Here is a 21,419-nt window from a genome sequence, read left to right as displayed (position 1 = left end):
AGCGGGCCGCAAAAACTAGCAGGACTGAACCAATTTTTTGGCTGGGGGAGAGCTAGAACAACCCAATGTAGAGCATACAACAGAAAGGGGTGATAGTGAGGGAGAGAGACAGACACCTGCAGCACTACTTCACCATTCGTGAAGCTTTTTCCCTACAGGTGGGGTCAGGGGCCTCGAACCCGGGTCTTTGAGCACTGTAACATGTGCGCTCCACCAGGTGCGCCACCACCTGGCCCCCAGGGCAGTCTTTTTTGTATAACCATTATGCTTGTAGTTGCATGACTGCTGAGTAGTTTCCAGTAGTTTCTTGGTAAGGTGGGCATCTGCGAGGAGAGTAAACCTTTGTATTTACATCAACCTCAGTCATAGCGGCAGTCTCTCGATCTTCAGCACTCTCCAGGAAGCACAGCTGGCCTCAGAGCAGGAGAGACAGAATCTTCTGGTCTTTATAAACGTGGTCTGGGAGGTGGCGCTAAGGATAAAGCACTGGGCTCTCAAGAATGGGGACCCAAGGTCAATCCTAAGCAGCACAAGTACCAAAGTGATGTCTGGTTCTTTTTCTCCTCATTTCTCATAAATAAATAAATAAAATATTAAAAAGGATCTTTATACACATAACAATCCAGCTATAAATTCCAGCAACCTAGCAATTTATCTTCCTCACATTTTATTTTGAAATTAGTGTTTAAGGAGATGATTCTTGGAATTCTGCCACTGTTTACCACAGAAGAGATTTCCCAAAGTTGCCAGGTGGGAATCACTGGTCAAGTCCCTGTAGGTTCTGATATTACTACTGAGGTACAGGGTGAATTCAGGTGATTATCAGTCCAGAATGCATTTTGGTCCGCTGGGGAGGGGTGTGTGAACACTGGGGCTTCACTGTTTCAAGTTGATTTTTTTTTTTTTTAACCAGAACATTACTCAGCTATGGCTTAAGGTGGTTGGGGGGGATTGAACCTGGGACTTTGTAGCCTCAGACATATCTGACACGTCTCTTTGCATAACGTTTGAAACGTTTTTGTTTTGTTTTTGTTTTTTTTGGTGCTTAGTTTACTGAGCCTTAAAAAAAAATATGAGGGAGGGAGACAGGCACCTGCAACACTACTTCACCATTAGTGAAGCTTTCCCCCTACAGGTGGGGTCAGGGGGCTTGAACCTGGGTCTTCGAGCAGAGCACTGTAACAGGTGAGGTCTACTAGGTGCGCCACCGCCTGGCCCCCAGGGCAGTCTTTTTGTATAACCATTATGCTTTCTCTCTTTTTAAAATGCTTATGGGAGTAGCTCAGCGGGTTAAGCGCACGTGGCTCGAAGCACAAGGACCAGACTAAGGAACCCGGCTCGAGCCCCAGATCCCCACCTGCCGGGCAGTCGTTTCGCAGGTGGTGAAACACGTTTTAAAGTTTGTTTATTGGATAGAGAGAGAGAAATCATGAGGGAAGTGGTAGACAGAGAAGGAGTGAGCAAGGGACCTGGGCGGTGGCCACTGAATTACGCACAAGTAGTCCAAAGCGCAAGAACTGATTATGCAAAGAGGCTCTCATGCCTAATGCTCCAAGGTCCCAGATTCAATCCTCCACATCATCATAACAAGAGCTGAGCAGTCCTGAGCAGGTAAAGAGAAAAAAAAAAGAGAGAGAGAGAGAGAAAGAAGAGAAGAAAAGTGGTCCTGGGAGTGGCGCAGTAGATAAAGCATTAGAATTTCAAACGGGGGGGGGGGGATAGCATAACGGTTATGCAAACAGACTCTCATGCCTGAGGTGCCCAAATCCTAAATTCAGTCCCCCACACCACCATAACCCAGAGCTGAACAGTGCTCTGGTGTTTCTGTCTGTCTCTGCATCTCTCTCAAAAATAAAATAAAATAAAAAATTCAAACGTGAGGTCCTGAGTTCAATCCTCAGGAGTAAAACTACCAGAGTGATGTCTGGTTTTTTGTCTCCTCCTTTCTCATTAATGAAACTTTTAAAAAAAGAAAGAAAGAAAAAGAGGGGGAGTCGGGCGGTAGCGCAGCGGGTTAAGTGCAGGTGGCGCAAAGCGCAAGGACCGGCGTAAGGATCCTGGTTCGAGACCCGGCTCCCCGCCTGCAGGGGAGGTCCTTCAAAGGCGGTGAAGCAGATCTGCAGGTGTCTATCTTTCTCTCCCCTTCTGTCTTCCCCATCTCTCTCCATTTCTCTCCTAACAACGATGACATCAACAATAACTACAACAGTGAAAAACAACAAGGACTACAAAAGGGAAAAAAAAGTCTTAAAAAGAAAAAGGGAGCGTAAGGTTCATTGTACAGTAAGTACCATAGGTAGCTCACGCTCACCTGCACCGTACGGTGTGAAACCCAGTCCCAGAAGACACCTGGCGGGACCGCCGCTTGCGCAAGCGCAGACCCTACTCAATGGCTCCTGCAGGCCCCCGCCACTCTAGCGCAGAAGGCGGAGACCTACAAGAAACCCTTCCTGAGCCCCGCCCTCACTTCCGGCCCCGTTGCCCCGCCCCCTCGGTGGCGCCAGATTTGCCTGGCCGCGCGCTTACGAATCCGTACGGCCCTCCCTTTGGCGGACGTCTGCTTGCGCTCGTTTGTGTTTGGTTTGCGACACTGTCGTGTGACAGTGCGCTTTACGGCCGTGGGGACGGAGCGAGCCGGCAGTAGGGCCTCAGGGGGGGCGGGGAAGCAGGGCAGGCGGCAGAGGTTGATGCCCGGCGGCGCTGCGGGCGCGGCGGCCGCGGCGTCTGGCCGGCTTCTCACCGCTGCAGAGCCAAGGGGCGTCCGGGAGGCGGCGGGGTCGGCGGCCAGGAGCGGCCCGGGGGGCTCCGATAGCAGAGGCGGCCCCGGGCCGGGGAGTGGAGGCCCGGGCGGCCCCGCGGGCAGGATGAGCCTGACGCCGAAGGAGCTCTCGAGCCTGCTGAGCATCATCTCCGAGGAGGCGGGCGGCGGCAGCACGTTCGAGGGCCTGTCCACCGCCTTCCACCATTACTTCAGCAAGGCCGACCACTTCCGCCTGGGCTCGGTGCTCGTGATGCTGCTGCAGCAGCCGGACCTGCTGCCCAGCGCGGCGCAGCGCCTCACGGCGCTCTACCTGCTGTGGGAGATGTACCGCACCGAGCCGCTCGCCGCCAACCCCTTCGCCGCCAGCTTCGCGCACCTGCTCAACCCCGCGCCGCCCGCCCGCGGCGGCCAGGAGCCCGACCGCCCGCCGCTCTCAGGTGAGCGGCCTGGGGGCCCCCGCACCCCGGCCCGGCCCGGTCCCGGGAAGCCCAGCGCGGCGGCTGGCGGGGAGCCGGAGACAAACACCCCCCCGCCCCCACCCCGCATGTTAAGTCCCGGGCGAGGGAGCAGAAAGACTCGCTCCGAACCTCAGCCGGCCTGTCGGGGGGGCAGGCGGGGGTCGCATGGAAAGGAGGTCGGAGCGAAGACGGATCCGAAAACTCAGGGCCGCGCAGAAAAGACGGGCCCGAGGCTCTGAGGTCTCATTTTTTCCGGGTGTGTGTGTGTGTATGTGACACCTGCAGCCCTGGTGTGTGTGTGTGTGTGTGTGTGTGTGTGTGTGTGTGTGTGTGTGTGTGAGAGAAACCTGCAGCCCTAGTGTGTGTGTGTGTGACACCTGCAGCCCTGGTGTGTGTGTGAGATACCTGCAGCCCTAGTGTGTGTGTGTGTGTGACACCTGCAGCCCTAGTGTGTGTGTGTGTGTGAGACACCTGCAGCCCTAGTGTGTGTGTGTGAGACACCTGCAGCCCTAGTGTGTGTGTGTGAGAGAGAGAGAGACACCTGCAGCCTTAGTGTGTGTGTGTGTGTGTGTGTGTGACACCTGCAGCCCTGGTGTGTGTCTGTGTGTGTGTGTGTGTGTGTGTGACACCTGCAGCCCTGGTGTGTGTCTGTGTGTGTGTGTGTGACACCTGCAGCCCTGGTGTGTGTGTGTGAGAGAGACACCTTGCAGCCCTAGTGTGTGTGTGTGTGTGACATCTGCAGCCCTGGTGTGTGTGTGTGAGAGAGACACCTTGCAGCCCTAGTGTGTGTGTGTGTGACATCTGCAGCCCTGGTGTGTGTGTGTGACACCTGCAGCCCTGGTGTGTGTGTGTGTGTGTGTGTGTGTGTGTGTGTGTGTGACATCTGCAGCCCTGGTGTGTGTGTGTGTGTGAGAGAGAGAGACACCTGCAGCCCTAGTGTCTGTGTGTGACACCTGCAGCCCTGGTGTGTGTGTGTGTGACACCTGCAGCCCTGATGTGTGTGTGACACCTGCAGCCCTAGTGTGTGTGTGTGTGTGTGAGTGACTTCTGCAGCCCTGGTGTGTGTGTGACACCTGCAGCCCTGGTGTGTGTGTGTGTGTATATGTGTGTGACACCTGCAGCCCTGGTGTGTGCGCCAGCCAGCCTTGGGGCGGGTGTGTGGGTGTAATTTTTCCCGATAGAGAGAAATTGAGAGGGGAGAGAGAGAGAGACACCTGCAGCCCTGTGTGTGTGTATTTTTTCCCAATAGAGAGAAACCGAGAGGGGAGAGAGACACCTGCAGCCCTGCTCGTTGGTGAAGCTTTCCCTCTGCAGGTGGGGACTGAGGGCTTGAACCCGGGTCCTTGCACACTGTAGTGTGTGTAAGCGCACTTAACTAGGTGTGCCACCGCCTACTCCTTCCCCTGGCCCATCTCTTCTCTAGTGTGTGTCTCATTAAAACACTAAAAAAAAATGTTTTTTAAAAAAAGTCACCAGATGATGCATGTTAAAAAAAAAAAAAACACCAAAAAAATTAGCTGAGCAAATGTCTGGTGACTGTCTCTTTTTCTCTGAGGAAAATTTTAAAAAAGAAAAGAAAGCTCAGGAGAACTGGCCATTGTGTGAAATGTGCTTCTTTGTAGCAGCGACGAGGTCATATTAGTGAACTGTATGCAAGGTTGCTTTCAAAATCTTTTTCCTTTAATTTCCTTTTTGTTGATTTAGCATGGGTTACAGAATGACAAGACTCAGGGATAGTTTCATTACTGTTTACCTGTGTGTGTACAGACCACCTCCAAAGTACCTGTACCCCCACCCTCTGAGAATCACCTGCTTTCAGAGCTTGACACAGTTTGGTTACACTTTTTTTTTTTTTTGCAAACTCATTTGCTTTGGTTGCCTGTATTCTACAAATGAGCGGAGCCACCCTGTAGCAGCTGTCTTTCATCTCTTAATTCACTTAGTACAGTTACCTCCAAGTCTCTTTGTTTTGTCTGCAATGATACATGTCATCCGTTTGAGTGAAGACTGCCATTTAAAAAAAAATTTTTATATTTATTTATTTTGAATGGAGACAGAAATTGTGAGGGAAGGGGGAAATAGAGTGGGAGAGAGACACCTGCAGACCAGCTTCATCACTCATGAAGCTTTCCCCCTGCAGGTGGGGACCAGGGGCTTGAACCCAGATAGATCCTTGCTCGCTGTAATGTGTGTGCTTAACTAGGTGCTTCACCACCTGGCCCCCAAGACTACCATTTCTTAAATGATTCTTTTTTATTTTATTTTTTTGCCTTCTGGGCTCGATGCCTGCACTACCAATCCACTGCTCCTACAGACCATTTTTTCCCTTTTTGTTGTCCTTGTTGTGGTTGTTATTGTTGCCATTGATGATGTTGTTGGATAGGACAGAGAGAAATGGAGAGAGGAAGGGAAGACGGGGAGAGAGGAAGGGAAGACGGGGAGAGAGAGACACCTGCAGACCTGCTTCACCTGTGTGAAGCGACTCCCCTGCAGGTGGGGAGCTGGGGGCTCGAACTGGTATCCTTAAGCTGGTTCTTGTGCTTCGTGCCAGGTGCACTTAACCTGCTGCACTATTTCCTGGAGCCTCCCCTCCCTTTTTTGAAAAAAAAAAAAAAAAAAACCAAACAGAGCACTGCTCAACTTTAGGGTGTTATAGGGGGTTGAACCTGGGACTTTGGAGCCTCAGGCTTGAGAGTCTCTGCATAACCATTATGCTCTCTACCCCACCCTTAGATATTTTGTATGGCCAATATTCAGACCAGCTGGTTGTGTGTGCTCCTTACCACTTTGCAAGGACCCAGATTCAAGCCCCCTCCCTACCTGCAAGGGGTAACTCCAGGAGCAGTAAAACAGGGATACAAGGACCTAAGCTAGGGATCTAGGTTTGAGCCCCAGGGCTCCCCACCTGCAGGGGAGTTGCTTCACAGGCGCTGAAGCAGGTCTGTAGGTGTCTTTCCTCCTCTCTGTCTTCCCTGGTCTGCAGGTGTCTTTCCTCCTCTCTGTCTTCCCCTTCTGTCTCTATTTCTCTCAGTCCTATCCAACAACAAGAGCAATAATAATAACAAGAGCAATGAAAAATGGCCTCCAGGAGTGTGAATTCATTCGTAGTGCAAGCACAGCCCCAGCGATAACCGTGGAGGCATAAAACAAAAATAAAACATAACCCAAAAAAATTAATTAAAAAAATTAGTAATAATAAAATGTGTTGTGGCAGTAAGTGGCATACCAGATTTATTTATTAAAAGTGAGTATTGGGTTTTGGTCTGGAAGGTGGAGCTTTGGATGAAGCGTTGGACTCTCAAGCATGAGGTCCTGGGTTCAGTTCCTGGCATTGCATGTGCTGGAGTGATGCTCTAGTTCTATCTCTTGAATAAATCTTAAAAATAACCACTGGAGAAACTGCTGTACATTTTTTTTCACAGGGTTTTTGCCTCCTATAACACCACCAGAAAAGTTTTTTCTTTCCCAGCTAATGCTGGCACCCCCAAGAGAACTCTTCAAAAAGACACCTCGACAGATTGCATTGATGGACGTCGGGAACATGGGTCAGTCGGTGGACATCAGTGGGCTTCAGTTAGCTTTGGCTGGTAAGGAGGAACTCTTTATTTTCAGTTACTTATTTTGTCATCAAACATGCACAAGACTTATTTTACTGAGATGTTTCACTTAAATGTTTTATCCTGAGCTAATAATAGGCTATTGTCTATGAGAAATACAGCTTCATTACTGGATCCTTGTTAATGTGGCCAAAACATTGATTTTTGAGTTTTGCTTAAATTGATTACTTTTCTTTCTTTTTTAAAAAATTATTTTTATTGGCTAGATATCCAGAAATCAAGAGGGAAGGGGGTGATAGGGATACAGACAGAGAGACACCTGCAACACTGCTTCACCACTCACAAAGCTTTCCCCTCTGTAGGTGGGAACTGGGGACTTGAACCCAGGTAATGCTTTCCAGTTTCAGAGGAATGCTACTGGATAAAAGCATTTTTATTGCTTTCTTTTTATTATCTTTATTTATTTATTGGATAGAGGCAGCCAGAAATCGAGAGGAAAGGAGGAGTAGAGGAGAGAGAGACACCTGCAGCCCTGCTTCACCACTTGTGAAGCTTTCCCCCTGCAGTTGGGGACCAAGGGCTCAAACCGGGGTCCTTGTGCACTGTAACATGTGCGCCCAACCAGGTGCCCCACCACCTGGCCTCCAAAACATTTTTTTCATGTCAGTTCTACTCAGTAATCCAGATTCTTGCTAGCTCTATCAAAAATCCCAGTTTTGCATTAAAAACAAAAAAGCGTAAAACTTGAATAGCCAAGGTTGGGAAGGTAGCATAGCATAATGGTTATGAAAAAGATTCTCAGGAGTCGGGCTGTAGCGCAGCGGGTTAAGCGCAGGTGGCGCTAAGCACAAGGACCCACATAAGGATCCTGGTTCAAGCCCTGGCTCCCCACCTGCAGGGGAGTCGCTTCACAAGCGGTGAAACAGGTCTGCAGGTGTCTTTCTCTCCTCCTCTCTGTCTTCCCTCTCCCCTCTCTATTTCTCTCTGTCCTATCCAACAACAATGACAACAATAATAACTACAACAATAAAACAACAAGGGCAACAAAAGGGAATAAATAAATAAAAATAAATATTAAAAAAATATTAAAAAAAAAAAGATTCTCATGCCTGAGGCACCAAAGGTCTCAGGTTTAATCCCCAGCACCACCATAAGCCAGAGCCACCATAAGCCAGAGCTGAGCTGTGTTCTGGGAAGAAAAAAAAAAGTTTCAGGATAGGGGGCCAGGCCATAGTGCTCCTGTTAAACACACATGGTACCAAGCATAAGAACCCGGGTTTGGGAGCTGGGCAGTAGCGCAGCATGTTAAGCACACATGGTGCGAAGCGCAAGAACCAGCGTAAGGATCCCGGTTTGAGCCCTCGGCTCCCCACCTGCAGAGGAGTCGCTTCACAAGTGGTGAAGCAGGTCTGCAGGTATCTTCCTCTCCTCTCTCTCTCTTCCCCATCTCTCTTGATTTATCTCTGTTCTATCCAACAACAATGGCAACAAAATGGGCCGGGGGGGGGGGGGGACCACAAACACCCAGGTTTGAGCCCCTGGCTCCCTGCCTGCAGGAAAGTTTTATGAATGGTGAAGCAGGTCTCTCTCTCTCTCTCTCTCTCTCTCTCTCTCTCTCTCCTCTATATTCCCTCACCCTCTCAATTTCTCTCTGTCCTATCAGAATAAAATTGAAATAATTTTTTTTAAATGGCCACTGGAGTGGTGGATTTTTTTAAAAAGTTATATATAACTAAGTGGAGCAGAGTTTGAACCTCATGACTGTTTATTTCCCCTTGTAGGTGGGGACTGGGGACTCGAAGCCTGGTCCGTGCATACTGTAATGTGTGTGCGATTCTGGGTGTGCCACTGCCCAGCCCCAGTAGTGTACATTTTATTTTATTTTATTTAATCAGAGCACTACTCTGGTTTATGGTGGTGCTGGGGATTGAACCTGAGACTTTGGAGCCTCAGGCATGAGAATCTCTTTGCATAACCATTATGCTGTCTGCCCCCGTACTGTACCTTTTATATACTAGTAATCTGAGGTGAAAAACGGCATACCAAATAATGTTAATAGCATTTTACTTACTTAAATTAATAAGGTTGAACATTGTTTTGTATGTCTAAAGGATCTTTCATATGTCGATTTTTCTACTGAAGTGATTCCACTGATTTTTTTTTTTTTTTTACTTGTTTTTATTGCCTTCAGAGTTATCACTGTGGCTTGGTACAGGTACTATGAATTTTCTGTTCCTGGTGGCCATTTTTTCCATTTTTATTTTCTTTCTATTTTATTTTTATTTGAGAGGACAGAGAGAAATTGAGAGGGGCAGGGAGACAGAGAGGGAGAGAGAAAGACACCTGTAGACCAGCTTCATCTCATATGAAGTGCCCTCCCTGCAGGTGGGGAGCGAGGGCTTGAGCCCGGATCCATGCACATGATGACGTGTGGTTAACCATGTGCGCCACCACCTGCCCCCCTCCACTGATTTTTTTTTAATGGACTTTGATAGTTGTTTAATCAGGAATTTAGTTATGTTTATAAAATTACTGACTGAAATATTTTACTTCATAAAACATGCATGAAGATCTCAATAAACTGAAGCTGGAACAAGCACTATCCAGGCTGAGAAATGGTATTTTTTTCAGGACTGAGAAGTTCCCTGTTTTCCCTGATTCTGCCCCTTTCTCTGTCACTAGCCCATACCCTTTTGTGTTAATCATCATACTTTTTTTCTTTTTTTATTATTTATTTTCCCTTTTTGTTGCCCTTGTTGTTTTTTATTGTTGTAGTTATTGTTGTTGTTATTGATGTTGTCGTTGTTGGATAGGACAGAGAGAAATGGAGAGAGGAGGGGAAGACAAGGGGAGAGAAAGAGGGGGAGATGCAGATCTGCATCACCACCTGTGAAGCAACCCCCCTGCAGGTGGGGAGCCGGGGGTTTGAACCAGGATCCTTACTGGTCCTTGTGCTTCACGCCACCTACGCTTAACCCGCTGAACTACCACCCAACCCCCCATACATTTTTTTCATAGTCCTCCCTCAGTGTGCCCAATTTAAATTTGTGATTTTTTTCTTTTGCATTCTTTGCAGAGAGAGGGAAAGAGACACAGTGAGAGAGAGAGAGAGACCACAGCACCACTCCATTGTCTGTGGAATGTCCCTTAACCCAGGAGCACTTCATGTGGTGCTGGGGTTTAATCTTGAGGCTTCCTGCATCTGCATGGTAGGATACATGTCCTACAGGGTGAGCTAATCCCTGGCCTGGTTTCTTTCTTTTTATTTATTTATTGGATAGAGACAGCCAGAAATTGAGAGGGAAGAGGGAGAAAAAAAGGGAGAGACACACACACACACCTGTAGCCCTACTTTACCACTTGCAAAGCTTTGCCCCTGCAGGTAGGGACCGGGGACTTGAACCTGGGTCCTTGCACATTGTAACATGTGCGCCACCACCTTGCCCCTCTTTTTTTTCTCCTTTTTCTTTTCTTTTTCTTTTTTTGCCTCCAGGGTTATTGCTGGGGTTCAGTGCCAACACCATGAATCCACTGCTACTGGAGGCCATTTTTCCCCCTTTTGTTGCCCTCTTTGTTGTAGCCTCGTGGTTATTATTATTGTTGATGTCGCTTGTTGTTGGATAGGACAGAGAGAAATGGAGAGAGGCGGGGAGGACAGAGGGGGAGAGAAAGATAGACACCTGCAGACCTGCTTCACTGCCCGTGAAGCGACTCCCCTGCAGGTGGGGAGTCAAGGGCTCAAACCGGGATTCTTCCGCCAGTCCTTGCGCTTTGCGCCACCTGCGCTTAACCTGCTGCGCTACTGCCTGACTCCCCTTTTTTTTTCTAAGTATTTTTTTTTCTCTTGGGTATTATTTGTGAGATGAATTTATACACATGACATGTCACTCTAGTGGTTGCTTTTTGTTGCTGTCATGGTATAAACATACTGGGTTCTTTATCCTTTCTGCTATTGGTGGACATGAATTAGCTCATATATTCTCCTGCTGTGCAGGTGAAAATGTTTCTGCTAGATGAAAAGCATCTGTGCAATTTTACTAGTTAAAGGCAGATTATTTCTTTTTTCTTTTTTTTGGTCACCAGGATTATCACATGGACTTATGCCTGCACAAGAAATCATCCACTCCCAGTGGTCATTTTTGTCTTTGTTTTGTTTTTTTCTCCTTATTTTGTAGAGGCAGAAATTGAGAAATGAAAGGGGCCTGGTTGCAGATAGCATAATGGTTATGCAAAGAGACTCTGATACCTGAGCTTCAAAGTCCCAGGGTCAATCCCCCTGCACCGTAAGCCAGAGCCGAGCAGTGCTCTGGTTAAAAAAAAAAAAAGGTGGGTGGGTGGGTGGGTGAGAGAGAGATGCAGCACTCCTTCACTGCTTATGCTTTCCCCCTGCAGGTGAGTATGGGGACTTGAACCCAGGTCTCTATACAAGGCCACATATATACTCTACCAGATGTGTCACTGCCAAGCCCCTAGGCAGATTACCTTTTTCATTTTCTCTCTCTCTTTTTTAAGATATGGAATGCTTAACAAATTTGTGTGTCATCCTTGTGCAGGGGCTATGCTAGTCTTCTCTGTATCATTCCAGTTTTAGTTTATGTGCTGTGGAAGCAAGCACAGCAGATTATCTTTCAAAGCTGGTGCTCATTCTCAATAATGGTGATCAAGTCGCATGTATATTCTGCAATCCATATCAAGACTTGTCAATTTTTGCCATTTTGATGAGTGTGTAGTAAATAGTGTCTTGTTTCTTAACTTTTACCCCCCTAGTTTCTGATGGGCCTGAAGAACGTTTCAAATGCTTACTAGCTGTACCAAGTATTTTTTAATTTTATTTTACTTGTTTATTCAGGAAGAGTGATAGAGAGAGGAAGAACCAGACATCACTCTGGTACATGTGCTGCTGGGGATTGAACTCCGAACCTCATGCCTGAGAGTCCAGTGCTTCACCACCTCCCAGACCACCCAAGTCTATATATATAGTACTTGATGAAGGCATTAACCTATTTTTTCCTGTTTGGTGCTTTTATAAAATTTGATTTGTAGTTTTTAATGTGATGCCTAGAATTGAACCCAGGACCTCACGTGTAAGACACATTTTCTTCCTCTGAGTCAGCACTCTTACCTTCTGAATTTTGGTTTAAAAATTTTTTTTGGTATCTGGTCCTATGTTTATAGTGTGATAACTTAACCTGTCATTAGCTTGTCTTTTCACTCTGCTTGTGGTGCTATTAATTCTAAAATGCTTTTTATTTTAATCTTTCAGAACGCCAGTCTGAATTGCCAACTCAAAGTAAGGCTAGTTTCCCCAGTATTCTTAGTGACCCAGACCCAGATTCTTCGAATTCTGGATTTGACAGCTCAGTTGCTTCTCAGATCACAGAAGCTCTAGTCAGTGGACCAAAACCACCCATTGAAAGTAAGTATATATTACCTTATACTCTTAACTTTATCAGTATTTTCTGAGAGTTTCTGGTTTCCTGCAACATGATCCTTCTTGTTTCCTTAAATCTGATAGGGCACAATATAGATGCTCAGTTCATTTTTTATTTATTTATTTATTCCCATTTATTGCCCTTGTTTTATTGTTGTAGTTACTATTGTTGTTGTTGATATGTTGCCGTTGTTGGATAGGACAGAGAGAAATGGAGAGAGGAGGGGAGGACGGGGAGAGAAAGATAGACACCTTACACGGGTCCTTGAGCTTTGCACCACCTGTGCTTAACCCTCTGCGCTACCACCGGACTCCCCAGTTCATTTCTTGATTACAAAAATTGACTAGTTTTATTATATACCTATCATCAGCATTACCTAAAGATAGAAGTGATTTTATTGACATGTATCTGCTTTTGTAGCCTGTCAATCTTCTTGTTCTATACCTCTTTATTACGTTCACTATTGTAATGTTTTACTGATCTTAGAGGACTTACTGAGAGCATCCAATAATCTTGAAATAATATAGCTTCTGTGTGCTTTTAACGATGAAACCATGCTTTCTGCTGAGCAATAGGAACATGGTCCTAGGGGCCAGGCGGTAGCACAGCGGGTTAAGCGCACATGGCCCAAAGTACAAGGACCTGCATAAGAATCCCAGTTCGAGCCCCTGGCTCCCCACCTGCAGGGGGGGTCACTTCACAAGCAGTGAAGCAGGTCTGCAGGTGTCTTACCTTTCTCTTCCCCTCTCTCTTCTCTTCCTCTCTCAATTTCTCTCTGTCCTATCTCACAGCAGTAACAATAACAAGGGCAGAAAAAAAAGGCTTCTAGGAGCAGTTGTTTCGTAGTGCAGGCACCAAGCCCCAATGATAATCCTGGAGGCAAAAAGGAAAAAAACAACATGGTCTCCAGATTATCGTATCATCATGAGTTTGAAACTTACATAGCAAATCTCTACACACAAATCTCTAGATTTGACATGTGAGAATGCCAGTGTCAGTCATGTTTTCCCTTGCCATGTCATCCCTGAGTAATTTTCTACTTCATAGTTTTAGTATGCAAAGACAAAACACATCAGTAACTTGAACAACACTGGTAACTAGGAATAGGATGAGTGAGAGCAATAGTATTCATTTTTCATCATTAACATTTCTATCAATATAGTCATGTCCTTTTGCAATTTAATAGTGCTATTTAAAGTTCTCAGATTGTGAGAATTCTTTGCTTTCCAGAAATTATGGCTGATGGTAAAATATCAATGTTTCATTTTCTCATTTACATACAGAACTAATCCTTGCTGCTTATGATTTTGAAGTCAGTTTTATCATGTGATTCTTATTAAAAGAAGCGTTGGTGTACTTCACTGAGTGGGAGATGTATGCAGAAGTGTTTGGGTATTAATCTACTAATAGAAACAAATATGCTTGCTCTAATTACAGGTCATTTTCGGCCAGAGTTTATTCGCCCACCACCCCCACTTCATATTTGTGAGGATGAGCTGGCTTGGCTAAATCCAACTGAGCCTGACCATGCAATTCAGTGGGATAAATCAATGTGTGTTAAGAATAGCACTGGTGTAGAGATCAAACGAATTATGGCTAAAGCCTTCAAAAGTCCTTTATCTTCTCCTCAACAAACACAGGTATACATTGTAAACATTTTATTGATTTTTGAATACAGAAATTGAAAGGAGACAAACACTTGCAGCACTGCAGGTGGGGTAAACATTTTCTTTAAACCATCAATTTAATTTTTTTTTTTTGTAAAGTGATAAATGAACAAGCAAAATGATATTGCCAGCAGAAGCCAGTCTCAACTTTGTTCTTACCCCTCCATTATAATTTTACTTTCATGAAACAAGTTGTGTAATGCCTAAAAATGCACCAGGTTTTGTTAGTTTTGACTTTGGAAGAGGTGGGAGAAAGTGGATGTTGCTTTCCTGGCACTACTCCTGCTGCGCTAGCTAGGCATTTTCCATCGCTACATTAAAGCTGGACAGTAACTCCACTGAAGGTAAATTGGATAATATATTCGAGGAGGAGGAAAATGAGGCCTAGGAGAAGTGAACAAGCATCCATCACACAGCTGGTTAGTGGTGGAGTTGAGATTCAAAATCCTCCCTGCAGTCCAACTTTAAGACTCCTTGGTACATAACTAGATAGGGAAAGGAACAGTTTAAAAAGAAAAAGCACTTAGTTGGTTGGAACAGTTGTTTTTGAGGTTATCTATTTGCATTACAAAGCACTAGGGGACAAAGTGCAAACTGCAGAACTAGCAGTTAAGATCTCCTCTTTCCATCTGTTCCCTACTCAGGTCTACTTCTGTTGTCCACCTTGGGCTGAGCCCAGCTACTGTTTCTGATGCCACTCAGTCTCTGGGACTTGTGTTTATTTGGAGAACTAGTTGGTAATTGTGATTACTTATGTAACATTATAAGGAAACAACTATGCAATTTTTAGTTTAAAATATTTTATATTTATTTTTTGCATTCAGGGATATTGCTGGGGCTTGGTGCCTTCAGGATGAATCCACTACTCCCAGTAGCCATTTTCCTTTTTTCACCGCCCCTTTTTGATAGAGACTAAGTGAAAATGGGGAGATAAAAGTAGAGACCCCTGTAGCACTGTTTCATAGCTCCTGAATCTTCCCCCCCTGCAGGTGGGGAACTTGGACTTGAAACCAGGTCTTTGAACATGGTAACATACATTCTGCCAGGTGTACCACTGCCCAGGCCTTTGATTTTTTCCATTTTTAAATTTAGTGGACATAAGGGACCGTAATGCTAAAACTCCAGTAAGTACTGTCTCTAATCAGATATACTGAGTGTGGCTTTATGTCCAGGAGGAATTACTAGCATACTTATAGGCCATATTGGAGGTATTTGCATTAATTAATGTCAGGTTGAAAGTGTTGTATCAAGATATTGTTGTGGTTTAATGCAGACAGTATAGCTTTTTGTATGCAGCAAAGAAAATTTCTAATTTTACTCAATCTTCAAAATTTTATTGTATTTAGCTCCTTGGTGAGTTGGAAAAGGACCCCAAACTTGTTTACCATATTGGCCTTACTCCAGCCAAACTTCCAGATCTAGTGGAAAACAACCCTCTAGTCGCCATAGAAATGTTGCTGAAGTTAATGCAGTCAAGCCAGATCACTGAGTATTTTTCAGTGCTGGTCAACATGGACATGTCTTTGCATTCAATGGAAGTTGTAAATCGGTAAGTTTTGGTGTTTTTTTTTTTTTAATATTTATTTTCCCTTTTTGTTGCCCTTGTTTTTTTTTTTATTATTGTAGTTCTTACTGTTATTGATGTCATTGTTGTTAGATAGGACAGAGAATGGAGAGAGGAGGGGAAGGGCGGGGATGAGGGGGCTTTAACCGAATTGGTAAACATATGGAACATATGTAAGTTCTGATTAAGTAGCCAGGAAACTAGCAACATTAGAAAACCTATTCAGGGAGTAGCGCAGCGGGTTAAGCGCAGGTGGCGCAAAGCACAAGGACCGGCGTAAGGATCCCCGTTCGAACCCCGGCTCCCCACCTGCAGGGGAGTCGCTTCACAGGCGGTGAAGCAGGTCTGCAGGTGTCTGTCTTTCTCTCCTCCTCTCTGTCTTCCCCTCCTCTCTCCATTTCTCTCTGTCCTATCCAACAACGACAACAACAATAAAAAAAAACAAGGGCAACAAAAGGGAATAAATAAATAAAATAAATATTAAGGATACATTCTTTAAAAAAAAAGAAAACCTATTAAATAGTCTTTTTTGTTGTCTTTTTAACCAGAGCACTGCTTAGCTCTGGTTTATGGTGGGTGCAGGGGGATTGAATCAGACTTTGGAGCCTTAGGCATTGAGTCTATCTTTGCATAACCATTGTTATCTACCCTCACCCTGAAATAGTCTCTGTTAATTTTCAGTGCATTTGTGAACTTCAGTGTATATACCAGGTAAAAAGTCTCAGGAAATAGTATTTCAAACATACACTGCATGAGTAGAAGCATAAATCAGTGAGTTAGTGAACTATCTTTCCCTGTGTGCAGTATATTTTCCTCTATACAAATACAGATTGTTTGTTGTAGTTAATGATTAATGGCTATATCATGGGAAAGTGTGGGTCTTAAGTGAGGGAATTCTAGGAATGTTTGTATTTTTTTTTAAACTTTTTTTCTTTAAAGAATTTATTCATGAGAAAGACAGGAGGAGAGAAAGAACCAGACATCACTCTGGTACATGTGCAGTGGGGGATGGAGCTCAGGAACTCATGGTTGAGAATCTAATGCCTTATCCACTGCGCCACCTCCTGAACCACTAAAGCTTTTTTTTAATACTTATTTATTCCCTTTTGTTGCCCTTGTTTTATTGTTATAGTTATTCTTGTTGTTGGATAGGACAGAGAGAAATGGAGAGAGGAGAGAAAGACAGACACCTGCAGACCTGCTTCACTGCCTGTGAAGCAACTCCCCTGCAGGTGGGGAGCGGGGGCTCGAACCAGGATCCTTATGCCAGCGCTTTGTGCCATGTGCGCTTAACTCTACTGCACTACTGCCCAACTCCCAAATGTTTGCATTTTATCCCTTGGATTCTACTCAGGTCATTGTCAGAGAGAAACAATGTAATCAATATGCTTTGTTCTTTGACTCTATTTTATATTTTTCTTAAAAATATTTTAGGTAAAATAAGAACTTAATAGGTAGTTAGTTATTAAAGTATTTGAATACAATGACCATGTCCAACTTTGCCTGAATAGTGCCAATTTAGGCTTCTTATTTTGGGCTATTTTTTTATCCGCACATCGTATTTTGGGTGATAAACTATATGGTCCTTCTACTGCATAGGAAAGTTCACCCAGACTTTAATAAAGGAAAAAAAAAAAATATATATATATATATGCTTCTTTGAATATTAGGATTTTTTTTAGTTTAATCATTTTATTGTGAGTGTTATTTTAAAAAATCATAAACAGAATTTTTGTAATCCAAAGATGAACCATTTTACCCTTCAGAGCTTTCCAAAACTAGTCTTCCTAGGATTTTTTTTTTTTAAACCTATTTGAAATTCCACTGTGATAGTGATAGAGAGACACCTGCAGCACTGCTTCACCACTCGCAAAGCTTTCCCCCTGCAGGTGGGGACTGGGGGCTTGAACCTGGGTCCTTACACATTGTAACATGTGCACTCAACCAGGCACACCGTCACTTGGCCCCCATTTTTCTTTTCCTTTTTTTTAAAAAAAATTTTTTTCCCCTTTTGTTGCCCTTGTTGTTTTATTGTTGTTGTAGTTGGATAGGACAGAGAAATGGAGAGGAGTGGGAGAAAAAGCTAGACACCTGCACACCTGCTTCACTGCCTATGAAGCAAACCCCCTGCAGGTGGGGAGCCAGGGGCTTGAACTGGGATCCTTAGCTTGGCGCTATGTTGTTTTCGCCGGGCTGGCTTCACGGGCGGGTAACAGACGACCCGGGATTCATGGCTGGGTTGTACGCAGTATCTCTTTATTCATGCAGGATGCAGCGCAATCTATACCAAGCTAAGCTAAACTAAAAACTACAATCTTGTCCTTATAAATATACTAGCCCAGTAGGGTGGGAACGCAGATAGGGTGGAGAGAAAAGTGACTGGTGAAAATCAGGGTATGACAAGGAGAGGGGGCGGAGCAGGCAAGAATTCTACCACTGAACCACCAATGCCCTGGAGGGAGGGTGGTGCTGGTTAACAGAGGTTATGTAAATAGAATACAGTGTTATGTAAATAGAATGCAGGGGGGATTAAACCAAATGAAACAGAAGGGGTTTTTAAAAGCAGAATTAGAAGCATACCAACAGCGCTATGTGTGCTTAACCTGCTGTGCTACTGCCCGACCCCCATCGGCCCCCATTTTTCCATTATCTTTTCAGTTATCTTTTTTTTTTTTTTTTTGCAAATCCTTCATTGTACCATTTACTGTTTAGTTATTAAACTTATCCTCCCAGCTACACTACAGCACATAGATCCCACTTGTGTTAAAGGTTTAATAAATGCTAGATGAATAGGATGGTTGTCAACATTAGAGCTTGGAAGGTAGTAACTTTACATTGACTATATTAGTGACTGTAACTATATTTACATATATTTGCCCAGTTTTTCTATTTATTTTATTGGCTAGAGACAAAGAGAAACTGACAGGGAAGAGGGAGATAGAGGGAAAGACACCTACAGCCCTGCTTCACCACTTGTGAAGCTTCTTTCCCTGCAGGTGGAGACTGGGAAACTATTTATATATTTGTTTAGTATATTTGCCCAGTTTTTCTAGTCCTGCCTGTTAAGTCACACCTGCATCTGTTACTACTTACAAATGTCCTCCCCTGTTTCCTCTTTCTGGGTCTTGGTGAAATTATAATTCAGATCCCTCTGATTTATCTTTCCCTAATATCCACCCCCCCACGCAGGACTGTATATTGATTTAACAAAGAAACACAAAACACCTTGCTGCTCTTTGTAGACTTATAAATGGAGTTGTCATTTATTAATGGGTATAACCCCTTAAATTTTATTTGCAAAATTATATTTAAAATAGTTAGCTAGATCACATCGACTTTTTACCAAATGACCAAAGAGAATTTGCCTGACTTTGTACAACAGACTAACGACAGCTGTTGATCTACCTCCTGAATTTATTCACCTTTATATATCAAATTGCATCTCCACTTGTGAGCAGATTAAGGACAAATATATGCAGGTAAGTAGTAGAAACATTTGTAAAAATTTATCAGTAGCTGCCAAGAGAATGGGTGCACACTTAAAGCCTTGTCTTTTTCAGAATCGTTTGGTGCGTCTTGTGTGTGTCTTTCTCCAGTCCTTGATCCGTAACAAAATCATTAATGTGCAGGATTTGTTCATAGAAGTTCAGGCATTCTGCATTGAATTCAGTAGGATACGAGAAGCTGCTGGCCTTTTCCGGTTGTTGAAGACATTGGATACTGGGGAAACACCTTCTGAGACCAAATTGTCAAAGTGATACCTTGATATAGCCAGTCTTATTGTTTAGCTATACTGTGATTTAATTTTTTAAATCCCACAGTGGACTGCTGAGTCTAATGCATATAAACACTTTACCCACTTAAAGCAAAGTTTTATTTTCCTGGAACGATTTTTTTCTCCTTTCGATGAATTTTAGGTATTTTGCTAATGGTCATTCATAAAAAGTCATCTCCCCAAAAAATGAAGTCATTAGCACTAAATGATTGGTCAAAATGCCTGTTCTTGTTTAAATGATAAACTACAGGTTTTTGACAAGTCAAGAGTCCAGTTTTTCTGAGTTTTCAATGCCAATGTTAAGACACTTGAGTAAGACATTCTTAAAGATGTACTGTACCGGCTTGAGGTTTTTAAATCAAGTAGCAAAACATTTGAACTTTTAACCCATTTATGAGTATAGCTTAAGTTTAACCCATTTTTGAGTATAGCTTAAGTTTCTCAGCACCATTTGAGTTAAGGAACACACTGTAACTTGACTTTTGTCATGAGAACTTAACGGGTAATGGAATAAATGTACTTCTTGGGTCTCTCGCAAACATGACAACTCTGAAAGATAATAGCCAGTATGGTTTTCTTGCCCCCCCTTCATTGATTGTTCTGTTATTTGTCTAAAATAGTTAACTTGTTTTGGGGGAAATCCTCAGCCACTACTTTGTCAGATGACACCACCACAGAGGAAGTGCCATGTAAAACTGCTTGCTGGGTAGATCTGTTCTCTTCCCCTTGTGGTGAGACAACCCAATGAACTGTTTCAGGAATAGGAGAGCACGGTGTGGGTGGGCTGTTACTTTCATTTAACTTTGGAAACAGTGCCTTACATTAAAGTTCTTTTTATATGAAACCTATTATCTGATGTATTTTTACTTGAATAAACCATGAACATTGCTTCATTCCCTGAGCAACTTTTAAAGTAGATTCAGTCTGTTCAACAGGGATCTATTAAATGCGTACCTTCCAACCCTTAGAAGTGTTGGGGAATTGTGAGGATGTGGTTGAGCTTGGCAGGGCTTGACTTGAGGGGACATCCATCCTTTTGTCTGATAATGCAGATAATCATTGTTTTGCTTGAAAGATCCCCACCCATTCCATTCCTTTGATCTATCTTCTTTCTGCTCTCAAGACCCTCCCTGCCTGCAGGGTATTATTATTAATCCTAGCAGTTAAAACCCTCAACAGTTGCTAAGGAAGTTCCTACCTTTCCAGCCCTTTGCCTTTCTTTGCCTCTTTCCTAACCATTTGCGGGTCGAACCTTTAAAAGCCTGGGCTCTCTGATCAATAAGTATCAAATTGCCTCACCACCACGAGTCTGTTCCTGAGTCATTTCTCTCGTGTTGCTGAGTGAGTAGCAGCCCAGGCTGTCTCCGGTTGCATTCTCTCCAACCCAGAGAGTACACGCCTGGGAAGAGGCACCCTCACACTAGCCCAGCATAGAAAACATCAAAACAAGCAAACCTACTGCTTTTAATAAGTACAGGTTCTAATCTTCCAATATTGGAGAATAAACAGTGTCCCTAGTTTATAACTAAGATTAAGTTTTAGGTAGTCCTTATTTCCAGGTAAGAGTCAGTGAAAGAGAAGACAGCACTGAAACTTTCAATACTTTGTTGGAGTCTGGGTTCAAATCTGAGTCATGTACGTGGCAAAACAGCACACTATTCAACTAGGAGGGGATCAGGCAATGGTGCACTGGCTTAAGCGCACATAGTACCAAGCACAAGGACCTATACAAAGATCCTGGCTTGAGCCCCTGGCTTCCCACCTGCAGGGGAGTCACTTCACAAGTGGTGAAGCAGGTCTGCAGGTCTTTCCCCCCTCTCCTCTCAATTTCTCTGTCCTGTCCTATAGAAAAATGGAAAGATGGCCACAGGAGCAGTGGATTTGTAGTGCAGGCACAGCGCTGGCAATAACCCTGGAGGCAAACCCCCCCCCCCCACAAAACTAGGCATTCTTGGGTTGAGTTTTTACTTTTAATCACATAGCTTGGCAGTTTTAAACAAAGCACTTGAACCATATACAGGTTTGTTTTCTCACTAGTAATAGTAACTGCCTCCTAAGACAACTCTGATGTGGTCTGGGAGGTGGTGCGGTAGATAAAGCATTGGATTGTCAAGCATGAGGTCCCAAGTTCAATCCCTGGCAAACATGTACCAGAGTGATGTCTGGTTCTTTCTCTCTCCTCCTATTTTTCTCATAAATAAATTC

The 21,419-nt window shown here is 44.2% G+C and overlaps 1 protein-coding gene and 1 non-coding gene across 2 annotated transcripts; one reads left to right on the top strand and one right to left on the bottom strand.

The window, feature by feature from the left end:
• Positions 1 to 2,604: 2,604 nt before the first annotated feature.
• CNOT11 (CCR4-NOT transcription complex subunit 11) lies at positions 2,605 to 20,058 on the top strand. The gene is made up of 7 exons (XM_007521867.2): positions 2,605 to 3,198; positions 6,642 to 6,806; positions 12,040 to 12,192; positions 13,646 to 13,848; positions 15,222 to 15,424; positions 18,822 to 18,918; positions 19,000 to 20,058. Exons 1-7 carry the CDS (start codon positions 2,688 to 2,690, stop codon positions 19,195 to 19,197), a joined length of 1,530 nt encoding a protein of 509 aa, XP_007521929.1. The 5' UTR covers positions 2,605 to 2,687; the 3' UTR covers positions 19,198 to 20,058.
• On the bottom strand, positions 11,285 to 11,391 carry LOC132537836 (U6 spliceosomal RNA). Its single transcript, XR_009549261.1, has one exon. It is a non-coding gene; the product is annotated as a U6 spliceosomal RNA (small nuclear RNA).
• Positions 20,059 to 21,419: the final 1,361 nt, after the last annotated feature.

Source organism: Erinaceus europaeus, chromosome 3 (genome assembly GCF_950295315.1).
Source record: "Erinaceus europaeus chromosome 3, mEriEur2.1, whole genome shotgun sequence".
NCBI classification, from domain to species: Eukaryota; Metazoa; Chordata; class Mammalia; order Eulipotyphla; family Erinaceidae; genus Erinaceus; species Erinaceus europaeus.
Note: the sequence above shows the minus strand (reverse complement) of the source record. Positions and strands in the feature narration are given on the sequence as shown.

Excerpts from the sequence above, each read along its gene's own strand:
- CNOT11 (XM_007521867.2), top strand. The coding sequence starts at position 2,688 with ATGCCCGGCGGCGCTGCGGGCGCGGCGGCCGCGGCGTCTGGCCGGCTT. Across the intron at positions 12,193-13,645 it reads ACCAAAACCACCCATTGAAA|GTCATTTTCGGCCAGAGTTT; the intron begins GTAAGTATATAT and ends CTCTAATTACAG. Across the intron at positions 15,425-18,821 it reads TCAATGGAAGTTGTAAATCG|ACTAACGACAGCTGTTGATC; the intron begins GTAAGTTTTGGT and ends TTTGTACAACAG.